General features: G+C 46.0%; 1 protein-coding gene across 3 annotated transcripts in view; it reads right to left on the reverse strand.

The window, feature by feature from the left end:
• The window catches only part of meis1a (Meis homeobox 1 a), a 45,719-nt gene that overhangs the window by 20,033 nt on the left and 9,557 nt on the right, over positions 1-16,129 (reverse strand). For all 3 annotated transcript variants that reach the window (XM_037106383.1, XM_037106401.1, XM_037106392.1), the window contains 2 exons: positions 15,508-15,619; positions 10,761-10,906 (listed from right to left, as the gene is read on the reverse strand). In XM_037106383.1, the coding sequence (XP_036962278.1) occupies positions 10,761-10,906; positions 15,508-15,619 (258 nt within the window). The remainder of the gene's footprint in view (positions 1-10,760; positions 10,907-15,507; positions 15,620-16,129) is intronic.

Genomic DNA, 16,129 nt, shown 5'->3' on the forward strand with positions numbered 1-16,129 from the left:
CAGTCAGCCAGAGTTTCCCCATCTGCTGACTGAAACCAGCTGCTGCAGATCCTCCGCGGCCGGCACGTCGCTGCCCGTCCCTGACCCAGATACAGCCGCACTGTCGAGGGGTTTATTTTCACACTGATGTAACACGCGGCGCTGTGCTGACGCTCAGACTCATTAAAGTCTGCAGAGACACAGAGCGTCCAGAGAAACGCTGGACACACGCGTTAGAAATCCTTAAAAATAACTTCAGAACAGGAAGTGTAAGTGAAGCAAGGCCTGGTTCTGCATTTCCACCCACATTTCAGATGGAAATATTTGGCTTCATGCAGGAACAGCTCAGCATGGCCCAGTGATTAAACAGAACTACATTCTCCACGGTGGAGAAACACCAAGAGATGACACCGGCTGACAGAACACACTTACAGAAGTCAAACAGCAACATGTCTCTTCCCAGAAGTCATGACCTGATCACTCAAGATAATCAACCTCTTTTTGTGTGAGCATTTTAATGTAGAGATGATTTTCTTTCTCCATCACTGCAGGAAATCAAGCCAGCATCTTCTTCATAACAGTAGATGTAAACAATAAAAGGAACAGTTCACCCAAAACAATCTCAATATAACGTTTCAACTGAAGCAGCTGGAGACGTGATTCAAAACAGAGAAACAACCAAAAACAATAAAGAAATATTCTAGAACTCCATTAAATCCTTTTCGAATTATCTATTAGCTCTTCCTGTTAGCAGTGAACCTGTGGATGTTCAGACGACTGTCACTGGATCACTGTGGTACTGAAGAGAACTTAAAAACATGATGTTTCTAAGGCAGGTTCTGCTCATGTGAGATGCGCTTTTTCAGAGAATTTCTAAGCTGATGTGCGCAGTCATCATCTCCTCCTCCACGCTGATGAAAGTTAAAGTTAAAGCAATGTTACAGAATTATAACCCACAAATAAACTGTGATGTACTATTGCTGATTAAAGGAACAGTTCACCCCAAAATCACTGTTCTTCTGAACTAGCTTATTTAGCCTCTCGCCCATGACTTGATGCACGCTTCCATCCTGCACAGTGAAATGAAAAGAAAATAGTCTTCGAGTTTCCGAGACATGTGGTTTTGATTTTTGGGTGAATTGATAAACTGATGAATCATGTACTTGTTGTATCAAGTAAATAATGATGAGTAACTGCTAATAACAGCAGTGTGATATTTGGTGGAGAATCATTAGCAAGTAGCAGAAAAATGGACATATTCATGTACAGTACACTAGTTGAGTTAATGAGAGTTACTGTCCAACACTGGTTTCACTTCAGTTTATCTTCAGTCAGAGTGTGAAAGAGGAAGAAAAGCACAAAGACGTGAAGACGAGCACGAACACAAACGTCTCTGCCTTGAGGAGGGAACGTCCTTATTGTCGTCTTTCCTCCGGCCGGCCCATCGCTCTGCCAAAGCTGCTGCGTTCCTCTGATCTGATAGCAGGTAATTGGCCTAAACTGCATCTAATTTGCCACAGAGAGCGATAATCACAAGATGGTTTCATCACAGTGTCGGCCTCAGAGTCGCAGCGTTCCTCCAGGGAGGAGCTTTGATCGTCTGACCGACAACTTCATGGAGAACGTGACGAGACAAACGGTCCAGACTGTTTATCTGAAGAGATGAGAAATGTTTAAGAAGCATCACATGAAGTCAAGAGTGTTTTAAACAGTAACATGTCACTTCAGGGATATTCTCCAGTTCCTCCTGATCGTCAAGCTTCAGAATATCTCCCACACTAACCCTCGAAGAGCCAGAAGAGCCAGAAGAGTCTGAAGAGTCTGAAGAGTCAGAAGAGTCTGAAGAGTCTGAAGAGCCAGAAGAGTCAGAAGAGTCAGAAGAGTCAGAAGAGCCAGAAGAGTCTGAAGAGTCTGAAGAGTCTGAAGAGCCAGAAGAGCCAGAAGAGTCAGAAGAGTCTGAAGAGTCAGAAGAGTCAGAAGAGTCAGAAGAGTCAGAAGAGTCTGAAGAGCCAGAAGAGTCAGAAGAGTCAGAAGAGTCTGAAGAGCCAGAAGAGTCTGAAGAGTCTGAAGAGCCAGAAGAGTCTGAAGAGTCTGAAGAGTCAGAAAAGTCTGAAGAGTCTGAAGAGCCAGAAGAGCCAGAAGAGCCAGAAGAGTCTGAAGAGTCTGAAGAGCCAGAAGAGTCAGAAGAGTCTGAAGAGTCTGAAGAGTCAGAAGAGTCAGAAGAGTCTGAAGAGTCTGAAGAGTCTGAAGAGTCAGAAGAGTCTGAAGAGCCAGAAGAGTCAGAAGAGTCTGAAGAGCCAGAAGAGTCTGAAGAGTCTGAAGAGCCAGAAGAGTCTGAAGAGTCTGAAGAGTCTGAAGAGTCAGAAAAGTCTGAAGAGCCAGAAGAGCCAGAAGAGTCAGAAGAGTCTGAAGAGCCAGAAGAGTCAGAAGAGTCAGAAGAGTCTGAAGAGCCAGAAGAGTCAGAAGAGTCAGAAGAGTCTGAAGAGTCAGAAGAGTCTGAAGAGTCTGAAGAGTCTGAAGAGTCAGAAGAGTCTGAAGAGTCAGAAGAGTCTGAAGAGTCAGAAGAGTCTGAAGAGTCTGAAGAGTCAGAAGAGTCTGAAGAGTCTGAAGAGTCAGAAGAGTCTGAAGAGTCAGAAGAGTCTGAAGAGTCAGAAGAGTCTGAAGAGTCAGAAGAGTCTGAAGAGCCAGAAGAGTCAGAAGAGTCAGAAGAGTCAGAAGAGTCTGAAGAATCAGAGTCTGTCCTCGGCCAAACGAAGCGAGAGTAAAAACACATGCTGAGCGGTTCAGGGCTGCTCCAGTCGTCTAATTTCAGAGTTTCCACTCTGGGTTCTAATCTGGAGCCACCTGCTCATTATAAAATTATAATCCTGTTAGCAGGGAGCGGCCTGGACCAGCACCAAACTGGTCTGGGATCAGTTTCACCCTCGCTGATCCAGAAGACGAAGGCAACGTTCAGTGGAGAGAGAGAGGATTAAAGCTTCTGTGACGTCTTCACAAAGTTTTTATAACGTAACATGAGACGACTTCAGTCACAGACGTCTCCAGAGGGATTCAAACCCTCAGTCTCTGCCTCAGCAGCCTGGAGGAGGTGAGTTCTTTACCTGGAGAGCTTTTCATCAGCTCCACACTAATGATCCCAGACACAGGAGCAACCAGAGATCAGGACTGATGTCATCTCTCCGTTCAGTTACTCATTAATAAAAACATGTCACTGAACATAACGCAGAGGTTCTACAGAACCTCCCGACAGTGTTCTGTAGTGTTCTGTTGTGTTCTGTAGTGTTCTGTAGTGTTCTGTGGTGTTCTGTAGTGTTCTGTAGTGTTCTGTAGTGTTCTGTGGTGTTCTGTTGTGTTCTGTGGTGTTCTGTTGTGTTCTGTTGTGTTCTGTAGTGTTCTGTAGTGTTCTGTAGTGTTCTGTTGTGTTCTGTTGTGTTCTGTTGTGTTCTGTTGTGTTCTGTGGTGTTCTGTTGTGTTCTGTGGTGTTCTGTTGTGTTCTGTAGTGTTCTGTTGTGTTCTGTTGTGTTCTCTAGTGTTCTGTTGTGTTCTGTAGTGTTCTGTTGTGTTCTGTTGTGTTCTGTGGTGTTCTGTTGTGTTCTGTGGTGTTCTGTTGTGTTCTGTAGTGTTCTGTTGTGTTCTGTTGTGTTCTGTAGTGTTCTGTTGTGTTCTGTGGTGTTCTGTTGTGTTCTGTTGTGTTCTGTAGTGTTCTGTAGTGTTCTGTTGTGTTCTGTGGTGTTCTGTGGTGTTCTGTTGTGTTCTGTTGTGTTCTGTGGGTCGTCCCGTCTGTCAGCTCATCACTGACTGCTAATAACATCTGCAGCTCTGTTTTCATCTGAGCAGCAACATTAATGGATGCATTAAAGGAGGCTGAGTGGCACACACACACACACACATATACACACACACATATACACACACACAAACGTGCACACACTTTCATGCTGTGATGTGGGGGAGGTGTTGTTGTTTAGCGCCCCAGTAAAACTGTAAAGAGGCTGTAATTACTACTCATTTAGTGTGTGTGTGTGTGTGTGTGTGTGTGTGTGTGTGTGTGTGTGTGTGTGTGTGTGTGTGTGATAGTGTTATACGACACAACACAGTTCAGTCTGATTAATCAATTAAAAAAAAAACAGAGAAGATCAGACAACATTATTATTATTATTTTTTACAAAAAGTCAAATAATAATATCGAATCTAAAGTAAAGACTCTGTGTTGAACCTGGATGAGACCAGCTGACTGGTGACAACGTTTCCCTCCATCTGCCGTCTGATCGCCTCCTCGCTTCATTATCTGACGGACGCTCATTTACGCTGTCAGGGAAGAAAGGCCTCGCCGTGATGTATGTGACCACATGCTGGACAGTGTGTGTGTGTGTGTGTGTGTGTGTGTGTGTGTGTGTGTGTGTGTGTGTGTGTGTGTGTGTGTGTGTGTGTTGGGGGGTGGAGAGGTCAATAAAGGCGACCCCCACAGAGCGCCGGGCCCTGGGGTCCCCGGGGGGCCTGTCACAGAGGTAATGGATGATGTTTTCTCTGCAGGCTGAGGGAGCCGCAGAACAGCCGTCCTTTATTTTTAACCAAACCCAGAGAGGGTCGGGTTCTGTGGCCAGTTACCGTCTGATTAGACAAACTGCAGCCCGGACAGCTTTTGTTCCTGGAGAACTTCAGAGTTATCGGAACAGCGGCTTTAAGCCGTTACGAGTTTGTTTCTGGGTTCTTTTCCACCTCGACATGAAACGCTCACAGGGACAAAACGTATTCAGACACTTTGCTGCCATTTGAATTTTATTTCAGCCTGAGAGTCAAAGACACAACATCATTTTGTCTTCGAATTTTGAGATCTGCTTTCAGATTTTGGTCTGAAATCCCCAAATTATATAAAAAGACGTCATTCACACCTTTTTTTAAAGCTGAAATCTTCACTGTAGCTGCTAAGCTAAAAGTGTTAGCGTGCACGAGCTGGACGCGATCGATGTTGCTGTAGAAATCATCTGGTCTCAGATCAGGTTGTGATCTGTTCTCTCCTGCAGACTGTGATCACAGACGAGCTGTAAGGAGACATCTGATGTTTTAAATCCAGATGTTTAGCAGAATAATGCAGCTCTGTTTTACTGTGAAGCTCCACAAGTGTTCTGTAGAAATCCTCAATAAAAGTCTCTCCTCACATGTGCAGAAGTTCCCTTAAAAACATCTTGTTTTTAAGTTTCCTTCAGTACCACTGCTAACAGGAAGTGCTAACAGATAATTTGGCAAAGTTTTAATGATGTTTATTTTAGATTTTATTTATTTTTTGGTTGTTTTTTTTAATTTTAGAACAAGTCTCCAGCTACGTCAGTTGTTCAGGAGATAACTGAACTCCTCTTTAAAGTATTTCAGCTCTTCAAAATGTGTCGTTCTGTTAAATGTTTCTGTTGTTATTCATCTTGTCGTCGCTGATTAACTTCATTATTTTAATTATTATATATTATCTATATTATTATAATCTATCGAGCTACCACGAATTAAACAGACAAATCAAATTTACATTTTGAGTTTTTTCTTTCAGTTTGTGTGTAAAAACCCAATCAGCAGCGTGTTTAATGATCTCTGTTCGTTAAGTCTGTGGCGCCATGACTCAGCAGTAACGCTGACGGACAGAGACTCAGACTGCAGTGATGGAGGATTTCACGTTTGATGTCTGATGGCGTTATTAGAGCGAGACTTCCTGTACGACCGCGGCTCTGGTGAGGCGGTGGACATGTATCTCTGGGTGGCAGCAGGCGGCTGAACACATGTTGGTGCCTGTAGGCCGCCGTGGCCTCGACATCACCCACATCTGCAGCTCTGTGGCTGTAAACAGCCGCTGATGGATGGATGGAGGTGTCCCGGTGCCCCCTGACCCCTGATGGATGGAGGGCAGGGGGTGGCGAGGTCAGTGCCGGGGCTTCCTGCTAGATGAGTCCCGCCCGGCTCAGGAGGCCCATCGCTCAGCCGGCCGACAGGCGAGTGGGGTGAAGTCCTCCTCTGTAATTGTGGAGCTCGCTTTGAAGTTTAGGAGCCGTTCCTCTCGTCTCTTCAAACCGACGGTGGAGGTTTCCCTTTTTGTTTTTTCACATTCTGCTCCGCCGCCGTCGTGCTGAGAAGCACTCGGACGTGCAAAGTCTTTCCAGCTGTTTCGACGGAGTCACACGTGTAATTTGTAAGCCAAAGCAGCTCTTTAACGAGTTGGGCGACTGTAAACAAATGGTAGTGAACACAAAGCCGCCTCCACCTGTTTGTGCTCCGGTTTGTAAAAAACAAGTTGGTTAAGGAGGCAAATAAGATCGGTGGGCGGAGAGACGGAGGACTCCACACCGCCAACATCCACAGGGATCATGGTGATGCCCTCCGGTCCAGTTCTGCACTTCGTACATGAAATTAAAAAAGAAAAAGCAGTGTGTGTGTGTGTGTGTGTGTGTGTGTGTGTGTGTGTGTGTGTGTGTGTGTGTGTGTGGTGTAAACAGCACGTCGGTTTGTGGCTCGGCTTTTATGAGCTGTGGCTCAAAGGAGGCTGCTGGATATTGTGTACGGCGTCAAGGGAGGCAGCCACACACACACACACACACACACACACGCACGCACATGCTCACACACACGCACGCACAAACATGCGCACACACACACACACGCACGCACATGCTCACACACACGCACGCACATGCTCACACACACACTCAGATTAAAAACACAGCAGGATTATGGGTAAAAGTTCGGTGAATCAGACATTTTTCCACATGTTGCTTCGGCAGCTTTTCCGTGACCGCTCTGCGTCGCCGCGGCAACGAGGGTCCGACAGGATTAACAGCTGCAGCTGAAGTTCAGAACGCAGCGACGATAACGAGTCCAACGCCACGAGAACACGTTACTACACTATTACACATTCTCATGCAGGATGAAACTCGGATTTTTACATAATTTTTTTGTCCCTTTCCCATGTTTCATAGTTTGTTTTTTTTCAAATAGAAAAACTTTATGATTTCCTGGTTGGCAGTGTGTGTGTTTCCATGAGTCGTTCAAGGCATCGTTTACCCAGAATGCAACTGTGTAAGTGAAGAGCTGATTAAGAGGAGCAGCTGCAGGTTTTCTCTCTGCTTCGTGTTTATTTTCCTGCATTCGACGTTCTGCCGCCCTTCACACAACCTTAACCTCCAGCAGCTAGCACCTTGTTTTCTTCCTCCCTCGCTCCCTCCCTCTCTCAGGTGTAAATGTTTCCTCCCCCTCCCATCATTCTTCTCACCTCCCATCTGCTGCAGGACTCGCCGTCCTCCAGGTTCAGCTCGGAGTCCTGGCAGCGGCCCGACCCCCGTCGAGCTGGGACCGATTTAGCCTCTCCACGTTTGGAGGCAGGCAGGGGGAGATGGGAGGGATGGAAGGTGGTGGAGAGGTGTGTGTGTGTGTGTGTGTGTGTGTGTGTGTGTGTGTGTGTGTGTGTGTGTGTGTGTGTGTGTGTGGTGGTTCTGTTGGACTCGGCCAAACTCGTGAGTCAGTCACGACTGGGACTTTCAGCGCTGAGCCGCTCTCCTCCCACTTTTACTGGACGCTTCATTTCAGCTTCACACTCATAAAGATAAATAAATAAATAAATAAAATAAAATCATATTTCCCTGAGCAGAACAATATTAATATGAAAGCGTGGAGGGAATAACCTTTGTTCTGATCCTTCTGGACACGCCCTGTCTGAACCCGAGCAGACAAACTCTCACAGCGACAGCGTCATCGTGGTGAACAACGCCTGGTTTGAACCCGAGTGGAAAATAACCTGCACGTGTCTCGTTCTTCACCAAACAGCTGCTGGTGTCTTCTGAGCTAACAATGCTAACATGAGCGCTTACAAATCAGAGCAACACAATGGTGTTACACTTTATAAACTTCAGTTCTGTGTCATTTATTTGTAATATGCTTCTGTTGCTCACTGAAGTTAAATAAACATCACAGATGATTGAGCTATCAGGCTGGACCCCTTCAGAATAAAATGCATTTCATTTGGGCCCATCTGAATGTTATACATCCAACTCTGAAGCAGTGAATCTCAGCTATCTCCAGAATCACTCGTCTGACCGACCGCTCACTCTGCAGCTTTGTTGCTGAGCGCCAGAGGAAGTGAGGTGTCGAGTGTGGTGCAACCTGGACTCATAGTAGAGATCCAGAGTCACAGCCGGGCCGACGGACTCTTATATCAGAAGTTCTTTGTCTGGTAGGTCAACACAGGTCAGAGATCTTTCAGCACTGGTATGCTAGCTAACGTTAGCCTCGAGGGCCAGAATGTTTACTGTTGCTCTCACTGGTTTCTGTTGCTGTTTCAGTTCTTATTATTTACTCTCATCAGATTATCTTTTTATATTTCAGCCGTTGTTAATATCGATGATGAGATATTTTCCATTCTGGAGGAAGCGAATGTAACAAACATGATTTCCCACACGTGGATCAATAAGGTATTTGTGATTGTGATTAAACATGTTTGGTGTTTGAGCGGCTGCACTGTGTTTTATTTCTCTTTTACCAGGTAACGAACAACAAGACGTTTTATAACTTTGTCAAAGTCAAAACCATTATAAGAGGATTAGGACGGTAAAAGAAGAAAAATCTCCCTCTAATCTCACAAGTTCACAGTAAAACTTGTGGATTTCACATTTGGAAAGACGTCACTAGCACAACACAAAGACTCTGAGCTGCTGAGTAATGACAACTGCCACAAACCAGATGAATGTTTGTGTCGTTTTGGACGTCTCAGCACTGACGTTATGAATCCGACTGAGCAAACTTCTTCCTCCGTCTATTCAATCATTTCTTTCTTTCAATAAGTTCTTTGTATCGCTGCCGTCTTTATGGAGCTTAGCAACACTTGTCGGTGCTTGCTTCTTCCAGTTATGTATTATTACAAACCCTGCAGGTATTAATGAACGTTTAACCAACGACGAAAACACAGGTGTTTTCAACCGTCACGAGTCCGTGAGCAGAACTCTCTCTCTTCTATGATTTAGGAACAAGTTGCAACTCTAAACTGGTTCTTGGGTCAAAGTTCACATTTTCCTCTTGTCAGGACGCCTCGAAGAGCCCTGAGGAGTCCACAGGTGAAATACCTGGACCACAGCAGAGGTCAAAGGTCGTCACCCCAGACTGAGAACGTCCTCAGGTTGGGATGAGAAGGTCAACACAACTTCAAAGTAGATGAGAGGCAGCGACGTGGACGAGTGGACAGAAATACCAGAACAACGCAGCAGCGGAAAGTCACAAAGTCAGAGATCTAAAAACAGCCACAAGTGGTTTAGTGACGGAGACGAGATCTGTAGAGCCGGACACGAAGGTGCAGCAGCTGATAGCTCCAACTGACCTGTAGACCTCGACCTGTCTCCATCATCTCTACACAGACCTGCCTCCACCTTTACACAGACCTGCCTCCATCTTTACACAGACCTGTCTCCATCTCTACACAGACCTGTCTCCATCTTTACACAGACCTGTCTCCATCTCTACACAGACCTGTCTCCATCACATCTTTACACAGACCTGTCTCCATCACATCTTTACACAGACCTGTCTCCATCTTTACAAGACCTGTCTCCATCTTTACAGACCTGTCTCCATCTCTACACAGACCTGTCTCCATCTCTACACAGACCTGTCTCCATCTTTACACAGACCTGTCTCCATCTTTACAGACCTGTTTCCATCTTTACACAGACCTGTCTCCATCTGTACAGACCTGTCTCCATCTTTACACAGACCTGTCTCCATCTGTACAGACCTGTCTCCATCTGTACAGACCTGTCTCCATCTTTACAGACCTGCCTCCATCTTTACAGACCTGTCTCCATCTTTACACAGACCTGTCTCCATCTTTACAAGACCTGTCTCCATCTCTACACAGACCTGTCTCCATCACGTCTTTACACAGACCTGTCTCCATCATCTCTACACAGACCTGTCTCCATCATCTTTACAAGACCTGTCTCCATCATCTTTACACAGACCTGTCTCCACCTTTACACAGACCTGTCTCCATCTCTACACAGACCTGTCTCCATCTTTACACAGACCTGTCTCCACCTCGTCTTTACACAGACCTGTCTCCATCTTTACACAGACCTGTCTCCACCTTTACACAGACCTGTCTCCATCTTTACACAGACCTGTCTCCATCATCTTTACACAGACCTGTCTCCATCTTTACACAGACCTGTCTCCACCTCATCTTTACACAGACCTGTCTCCATCTTTACAAGACCTGTCTCCATCTTTACACAGACCTGTCTCCATCACGTCTTTACACAGACCTGTCTCCATCACATCTTTACACAGACCTGTCTCTGAATGACCTTGTACTGGTGAGTACAGTAACATGAAAAATCCCCCAGAACATAACATTTTTTTGTCAACATGCAAGTTAAGGAGGTCATGTGCACTGTACAAGTTGTGAGAACATGGTGACAGCCAACAAAATGGAAGTTGCCTCATTCACAAATGTTAAATACACACACACACACACACACACACACACACACACCACTTTCTTTGTATTTTTTTATGGTGCGGGGAATCAAATCCCCCCAAAATCAAAATTCCAGTGAAACGACTGTCTTTAATAAATCCATGCCGAGGTGATAAAAGTGTGCTGGACTGGACTCTTTCCCTCGTCCATGAACTCCAGCAGGTCTGAAGCTGTCAGCCAATCCATAACTAGGACAGACGTGACTGCCAGAAGAACTCATTTTCTACTCTTTCAACATTTAGTAGCAGTAACAGCAGAAACAGCAGGCTGATGCTCGTACCGTCAGGTGCTGAAAGAGCCAGGCTCTCAGGATGTTGGTGGCCACTTTGGGGAAGATTCCTCGTTTCTTGTTGTGCAGTCTGTCTTTGTCGGGGTCGTCGTCGTCCCCTGTGCTGGGAGACGCCATGCCGTTATCCAGGCAGTCACCTGATCAACACACAAACAGGAAGAAAAAAGGGAATTACTGAGCTTTATTTCACCGTCTAAACAAGAAACCAACGTCTCCAAATGAACCGAACACGTCAGGCTGGCTGCTTGTGTCTGACCGACTATTTCTGAAGGTGGTTTTGTGTGGAGTTAAATATGATGGTGATAAACTAGTATTTAAAGGGTCATTTAACAGCCTGTTTTAGGTCCAACACACCCCCTTCAAAACAGTTTCCTCTGGGAAACAAGCAAAGACAAAATGTCACTCTGTAAGTGTAAAAGAGCTGAAGACACGTTTAAGGAAAAACTCAGAGAAATTATCAAAACAAAGCGCACACTGGTAACAGGACTGACATTTAACATGAGGCCTCTCTCCCCGTTAAAGAACACAAAAAACCTTTTCTTGTGAACTTTCCCTGCTCAGATTTTCCCAGTTGATGAGTGGATTCAAGCCGGTGACCCTGCAGTCACGCCGGCCTGCCCCGCTTCGTGCCCCACCATCCCCCCGCAGGTTTTGGATCGCGGCACATAATGCAGCATTTCAGCTGAAAACCACTAAAAGCTGCCGGCCCGGTGTTTTTACTGCACTTTCTCTGCCTCTTTAATGAGGCTCATTTTCTCCTCAGTGTTTTTAACAGCGCCGGGCCAAGGTTAGGGCGACAGTCCCCGGCCGCCTGCAGCAGGAGCTCCGGGTCCTGCCCAGAGCCAGCGGTGGACCAGGCCTCGCTAAGACTGAACAGAGGCGGATTCTGCAGCGCAGCAGAGCCTGAAAAGGTGGAAATAATCATAAAAATGATGCGTAACTCCATAAACAAGCTCTCAGCCTCATTAGGCTGAACCGCAAGCTCCCCGAGGCTGATTTACACCCCTCCACCCGCACTCCACCCGCGCTCCACGTCTCCTCGCTCTCCTTAGAGAGCCGAGGAGGGAGCGGTCCGACCCAACCTGCTAATGGTTTGTGACAACTTCACAACAACCTGTGAACTAGAGGACACGAGGAGGAAGGATGTGGCTGATGAGAAGCAGGAAGGAGACGCAGACATGGACGAGCTTCATCTGGTGATCGAAAGCCGCTGCGCCTTCAGACGAGGCGAGACACGACAGCTGATCAGAGGAAGAAGTGTGATTATCATCCAACACACAACCGACAACAACCAGCTCATGTCGGTCATCTGCACAGGAGCCGTTACAGTCAGAATGTTCTGATCAATTACATTTCAATTCATGTATTTTCAAAATCTATATATATATATATATATATTTAAAGACAACGTTAACAGCTCGTTAATCTCACACTGTCACACTGACATCACACATAAAGAAGAAGCAGGTGCAGCAACATGATGCTGCGTTCAAAGACCCTGTTGCTGCTGCTAAATCTCACGAAGGTGAAACATCATTTTTGTTGATGTCCTCAGATTTGTTTCATGCAAAAAACTCAAAACGGGAGTTTATTTTGTCGATGTGTCAGTTTGTTGGTGATCTGGACAGACTGAAGGATTGTTTGCCACTTTTCAACATCATCATGAATTTCTCAGGGAATAAAGTTTGATGAAAACCATCAGGTGTTTTCAGGCGGCTGGGAGTGAGGAGCACTTCATGCAGATGAAGCGGGACTGTTTGACCTCGGTGGAGTTATGCACTCTATTAAGTGCCTCTCATATTAACGGAGGCTTTTCGTCACATCTGAAAGAAAATAATAACCCTCCTTGCAGTGGACATGATGCAAGGAGCAATGCAATGTTTTCCATCTTGACCTCTCAGCCTGAACACGAACAATCAGCAGCTGTGGCTTCACGAGCGCGTCCAGAATCGGACCAGCAGTCCACCGCAGGACGCTCGGCTGCTCGGCTGTGTGCCGTCCCGCCACCACGTGTTCCACGCATGAAAACGTGCCAACGAAAAGTGAGCCAGAGAAACATGGATCGTGTTCCAGCAGCTGAATCTCTCTGCGCTCCACACATGAGATAAAGAACCGACACTCTGCAGTCTGGTCGGGCTGCCGGCCTCTTTAAGAAGTGTTTGTACAACAGTTTATTATCCGTGCTGTGTCGGAGAGACAACCAGAGACTTTACTTTCCACCACATTTCCACTACGGACCATTTCTCCTCTCTGCAGGCGATGGTGGGAGGGGTCAGATGGATTAAAAGCCAATCCGGCGCTCTAATGACGGTGACCTCACTGCTGAGGTCAGCACTGGAATAGAATAAAACACTGAGGCAGACGAAGGACGGACGAAGCTGAACGTCCTGCTGGGACACGTTGGAAAAACATGTCGGAGGCTGGAACTGCTCCAAGCACACTAGACGGCCAAAAGACACTTTATTCTTTTAATTATTTATGTTTTTTTGTATTTTCTTGTTGATTCATTCATCAGTTGCTGGATGTATATCTGAGTTTCTGAGGTTTTGTTTCATGGGGATGTGTTGTGCTGTTCATGTTTAACTAAGTTTAAAATAAAACATTAAAAAAGAAAGAAGAAAAGGAAACAGGCAGATCTGCGTCATGTTCGTCCATATCCTCGCTGCCGACAGAACTGAATGTAAAACATTTGCCGAATTTACAAGAAAACCCAAATATGTAAGAACTGTTCAGACAGGCATTTTACTGACGTTATAAATGTTCTCTGAAGTCAACAACTCGTAAAATTGGGTGATTTTTAAGGGGAGTCTGGGGATTTCTCTCCCTCTTCATCTCCTCGTATGTTGGTGATCTGGTCTGCCGTCTACTTGCAAACCTTGAGATCTCAAAAATATGGAGGATTGTGAAAAACCAAAGCGAGGTTTCGGGGTTTCACTCCGGCTAACTTCCTGTTTAGCGCCTGGCTAATTTGAACAGAATCAATTTCTTTCTAACCCTTACTGGACCTGCAGCAGAGGTCAGGAAATCATCTTGAATGATTTTAAAAGCGGCAGACATCGTTCCCTTCGTCTCCTCCTGCTGGTTACAGACTTCAGTGGGACTCGGAGCCGACTGATCGCGGTTCGTCTCCGGGTGTTTGTGTCTCGCCTCCACTATGAAACCAATCTGCTTTATCAGACCGTTGGCTCTGATGCATCAGCAGCCAGACCACAAGCTGCTTCAGCTCGTCTCTGTTGGCCGGCGGACATTTAAAACATCACAAGCAGGCAGCCAGCTAACCGGTTGACCTCCGCGACAGAGCCAAATGTGGTTAATGAGAGATTTCTTTGACATTAACTGAAAAAACCTCAGTCCAGCAGGACTTCAGATGACATCTGCTAACCGGCGGCTAACTCAGAAACCACAGCCAAACTCCCCGGACGTCCTGGCCGCTCGCTCCGTGTTAATTTGCCATCCTGGAGACCATGAAGAGAGGAACATGTCCTCAGTGTCAGAGACGTAACGCCGTCACTTCTAATGGGAAGAGAGACGCACACAAACTCGTGTGTGTGTGCGCAGCGCAGGGCTGGAGTTAGCCTAGCTTAGCATAACCACGAGGGGAAACAGCTGATGAACCCACTTTTTTACATTTCTGTTTGTGTGCAGAGTGAAACAGTTTGTCAGTTCGATCTCCCTTTGAAATGACAAACAGCAGCGTATCATCCTGATTGTCTCCCTCTTCTCTTCTTCCTGACTGGACTGTTAACTACTATAAACACATTTCACTTTAAAGACACGTCATGAAAACACGTCACACGCCTGCTGCGTCCGTACAGAACTGTAGATACTGACGAATCACCGAAGAAGCAGAAACCTCTGAATGAGACAGAACATCGTGTGGTTGAAGCTCGTGATACTGAAACCAGCCTGAAATAAACCAACATGCTCAGAGAGACCCGACCCGGTTCTGTCTGTGTGTGTTTGAATAGAGCTGTGAGAGTGTGTGTGTGTGTGTGTGTGTGTGTGTGGCGGCTGAGTCCTGAAGGTCACACTCGCAGGTGAGCGTGGTGGCGGACCCCCCCGCAGCGCCGTCAAACTGTAAATGTGTCCAGCAGATACAGAAACCACAGGCCTGTTTCAGTTGGCCCGCTAACAGACACACGCTAACAGAACCGGCTGGACTGAGACCAGCAGTGTGTGTGTGTGTGTGTGTGTGTGCGTGTGTGTCTTTAAATAGAACTGCACTCTGTGTAACTTATTATCACTCTGTTATTAACACGTCTGCAAAACTAGATTGTAAACACAGAGACAGTTTGTCAGAGAGGAGAAACAACATGTGAGGACATATAAACCTGGACCGCCCGCTAACTTCCTGTTTAGCGCCCGGCTAACTTAATTAGAGATAAAATCATTTAATGGTGGGGCTCTTCAAGACTTTCAGAATTTTTAATCAGAATGAAAAGCATCAGTTAAACGAGTGATGTTGAAGGTTGTGACACAAAAACAAAATGCATCCATCTTCTTTTTTACAGCAGCTTCTTTATAACCAATTCTGGAAACAGAGTGAAAGTTGTTTTAAGTGTGTAAAAAGTTGATAGAACTGTTCTGAAGATGTAACTGCGAACTCATAACCAGCACCGGTGATGGAAGGTAACTGTTTATTCAAGTACTAAAGTAACTGAAGTTATCTAATAAATGTAGTCAGTAAATGAACCACAGGACGTGTTTCCGTCCGTCAGGTGTGATCGTTGTCTCTCACCTTGCTCGCTGCTGTTGTCTCCGCTGTGAGACGTGTGTCCTCCGCTGGACGGGCCCGGTGTCCCGGCCGACCGGATCGATGCCGCGTCGTCGTGATCTCTGCTCCACGAAATCTGCAGGCGGGAGGAACCGGATCAGAACAGTGACGCCAGATGAAAAGAGATACAGCTTCAGGCGGGAGGAGTGGACGCTGAGAGACGTCTCTATGTCTCATCATCATCAGAACCAGAATCTAAGATTCACCCTGAAGTTTGTTTTTTGTACACTGGTAAAGAAAAACAACACTTCAAAGGTGACACAGCTAGCTTAGTGCTAGCCTGCAGCTAGTTTAGCATTAGCCTGCAGCTAGCTTAGTGCTATCGTTGGTTACTTTCTGTTTTCAGAGATCCTTTATTGATGTGTCTGTGAAGAGGGTTCACTCTGGACAAATGTCAGAAACTGAACTTTGGGAGAAAAAAAACCTTAGTTTCTCTCTTCTGCAGTTTGTTGTTGGATCACTGAGCAGGAAAACGTCGAGCTGCTGTAAAATACCTTCATGTTTGTTAAAGAAGAGCTTATAAATGTAAAAAAGACCGTGTCAGGACATGAAACCAATCATCTGTTGATCTTTACTGATGAAAAAT

Source organism: Acanthopagrus latus, chromosome 1 (genome assembly GCF_904848185.1).
Source record: "Acanthopagrus latus isolate v.2019 chromosome 1, fAcaLat1.1, whole genome shotgun sequence".
NCBI lineage: Eukaryota > Metazoa > Chordata > Actinopteri > Spariformes > Sparidae > Acanthopagrus > Acanthopagrus latus.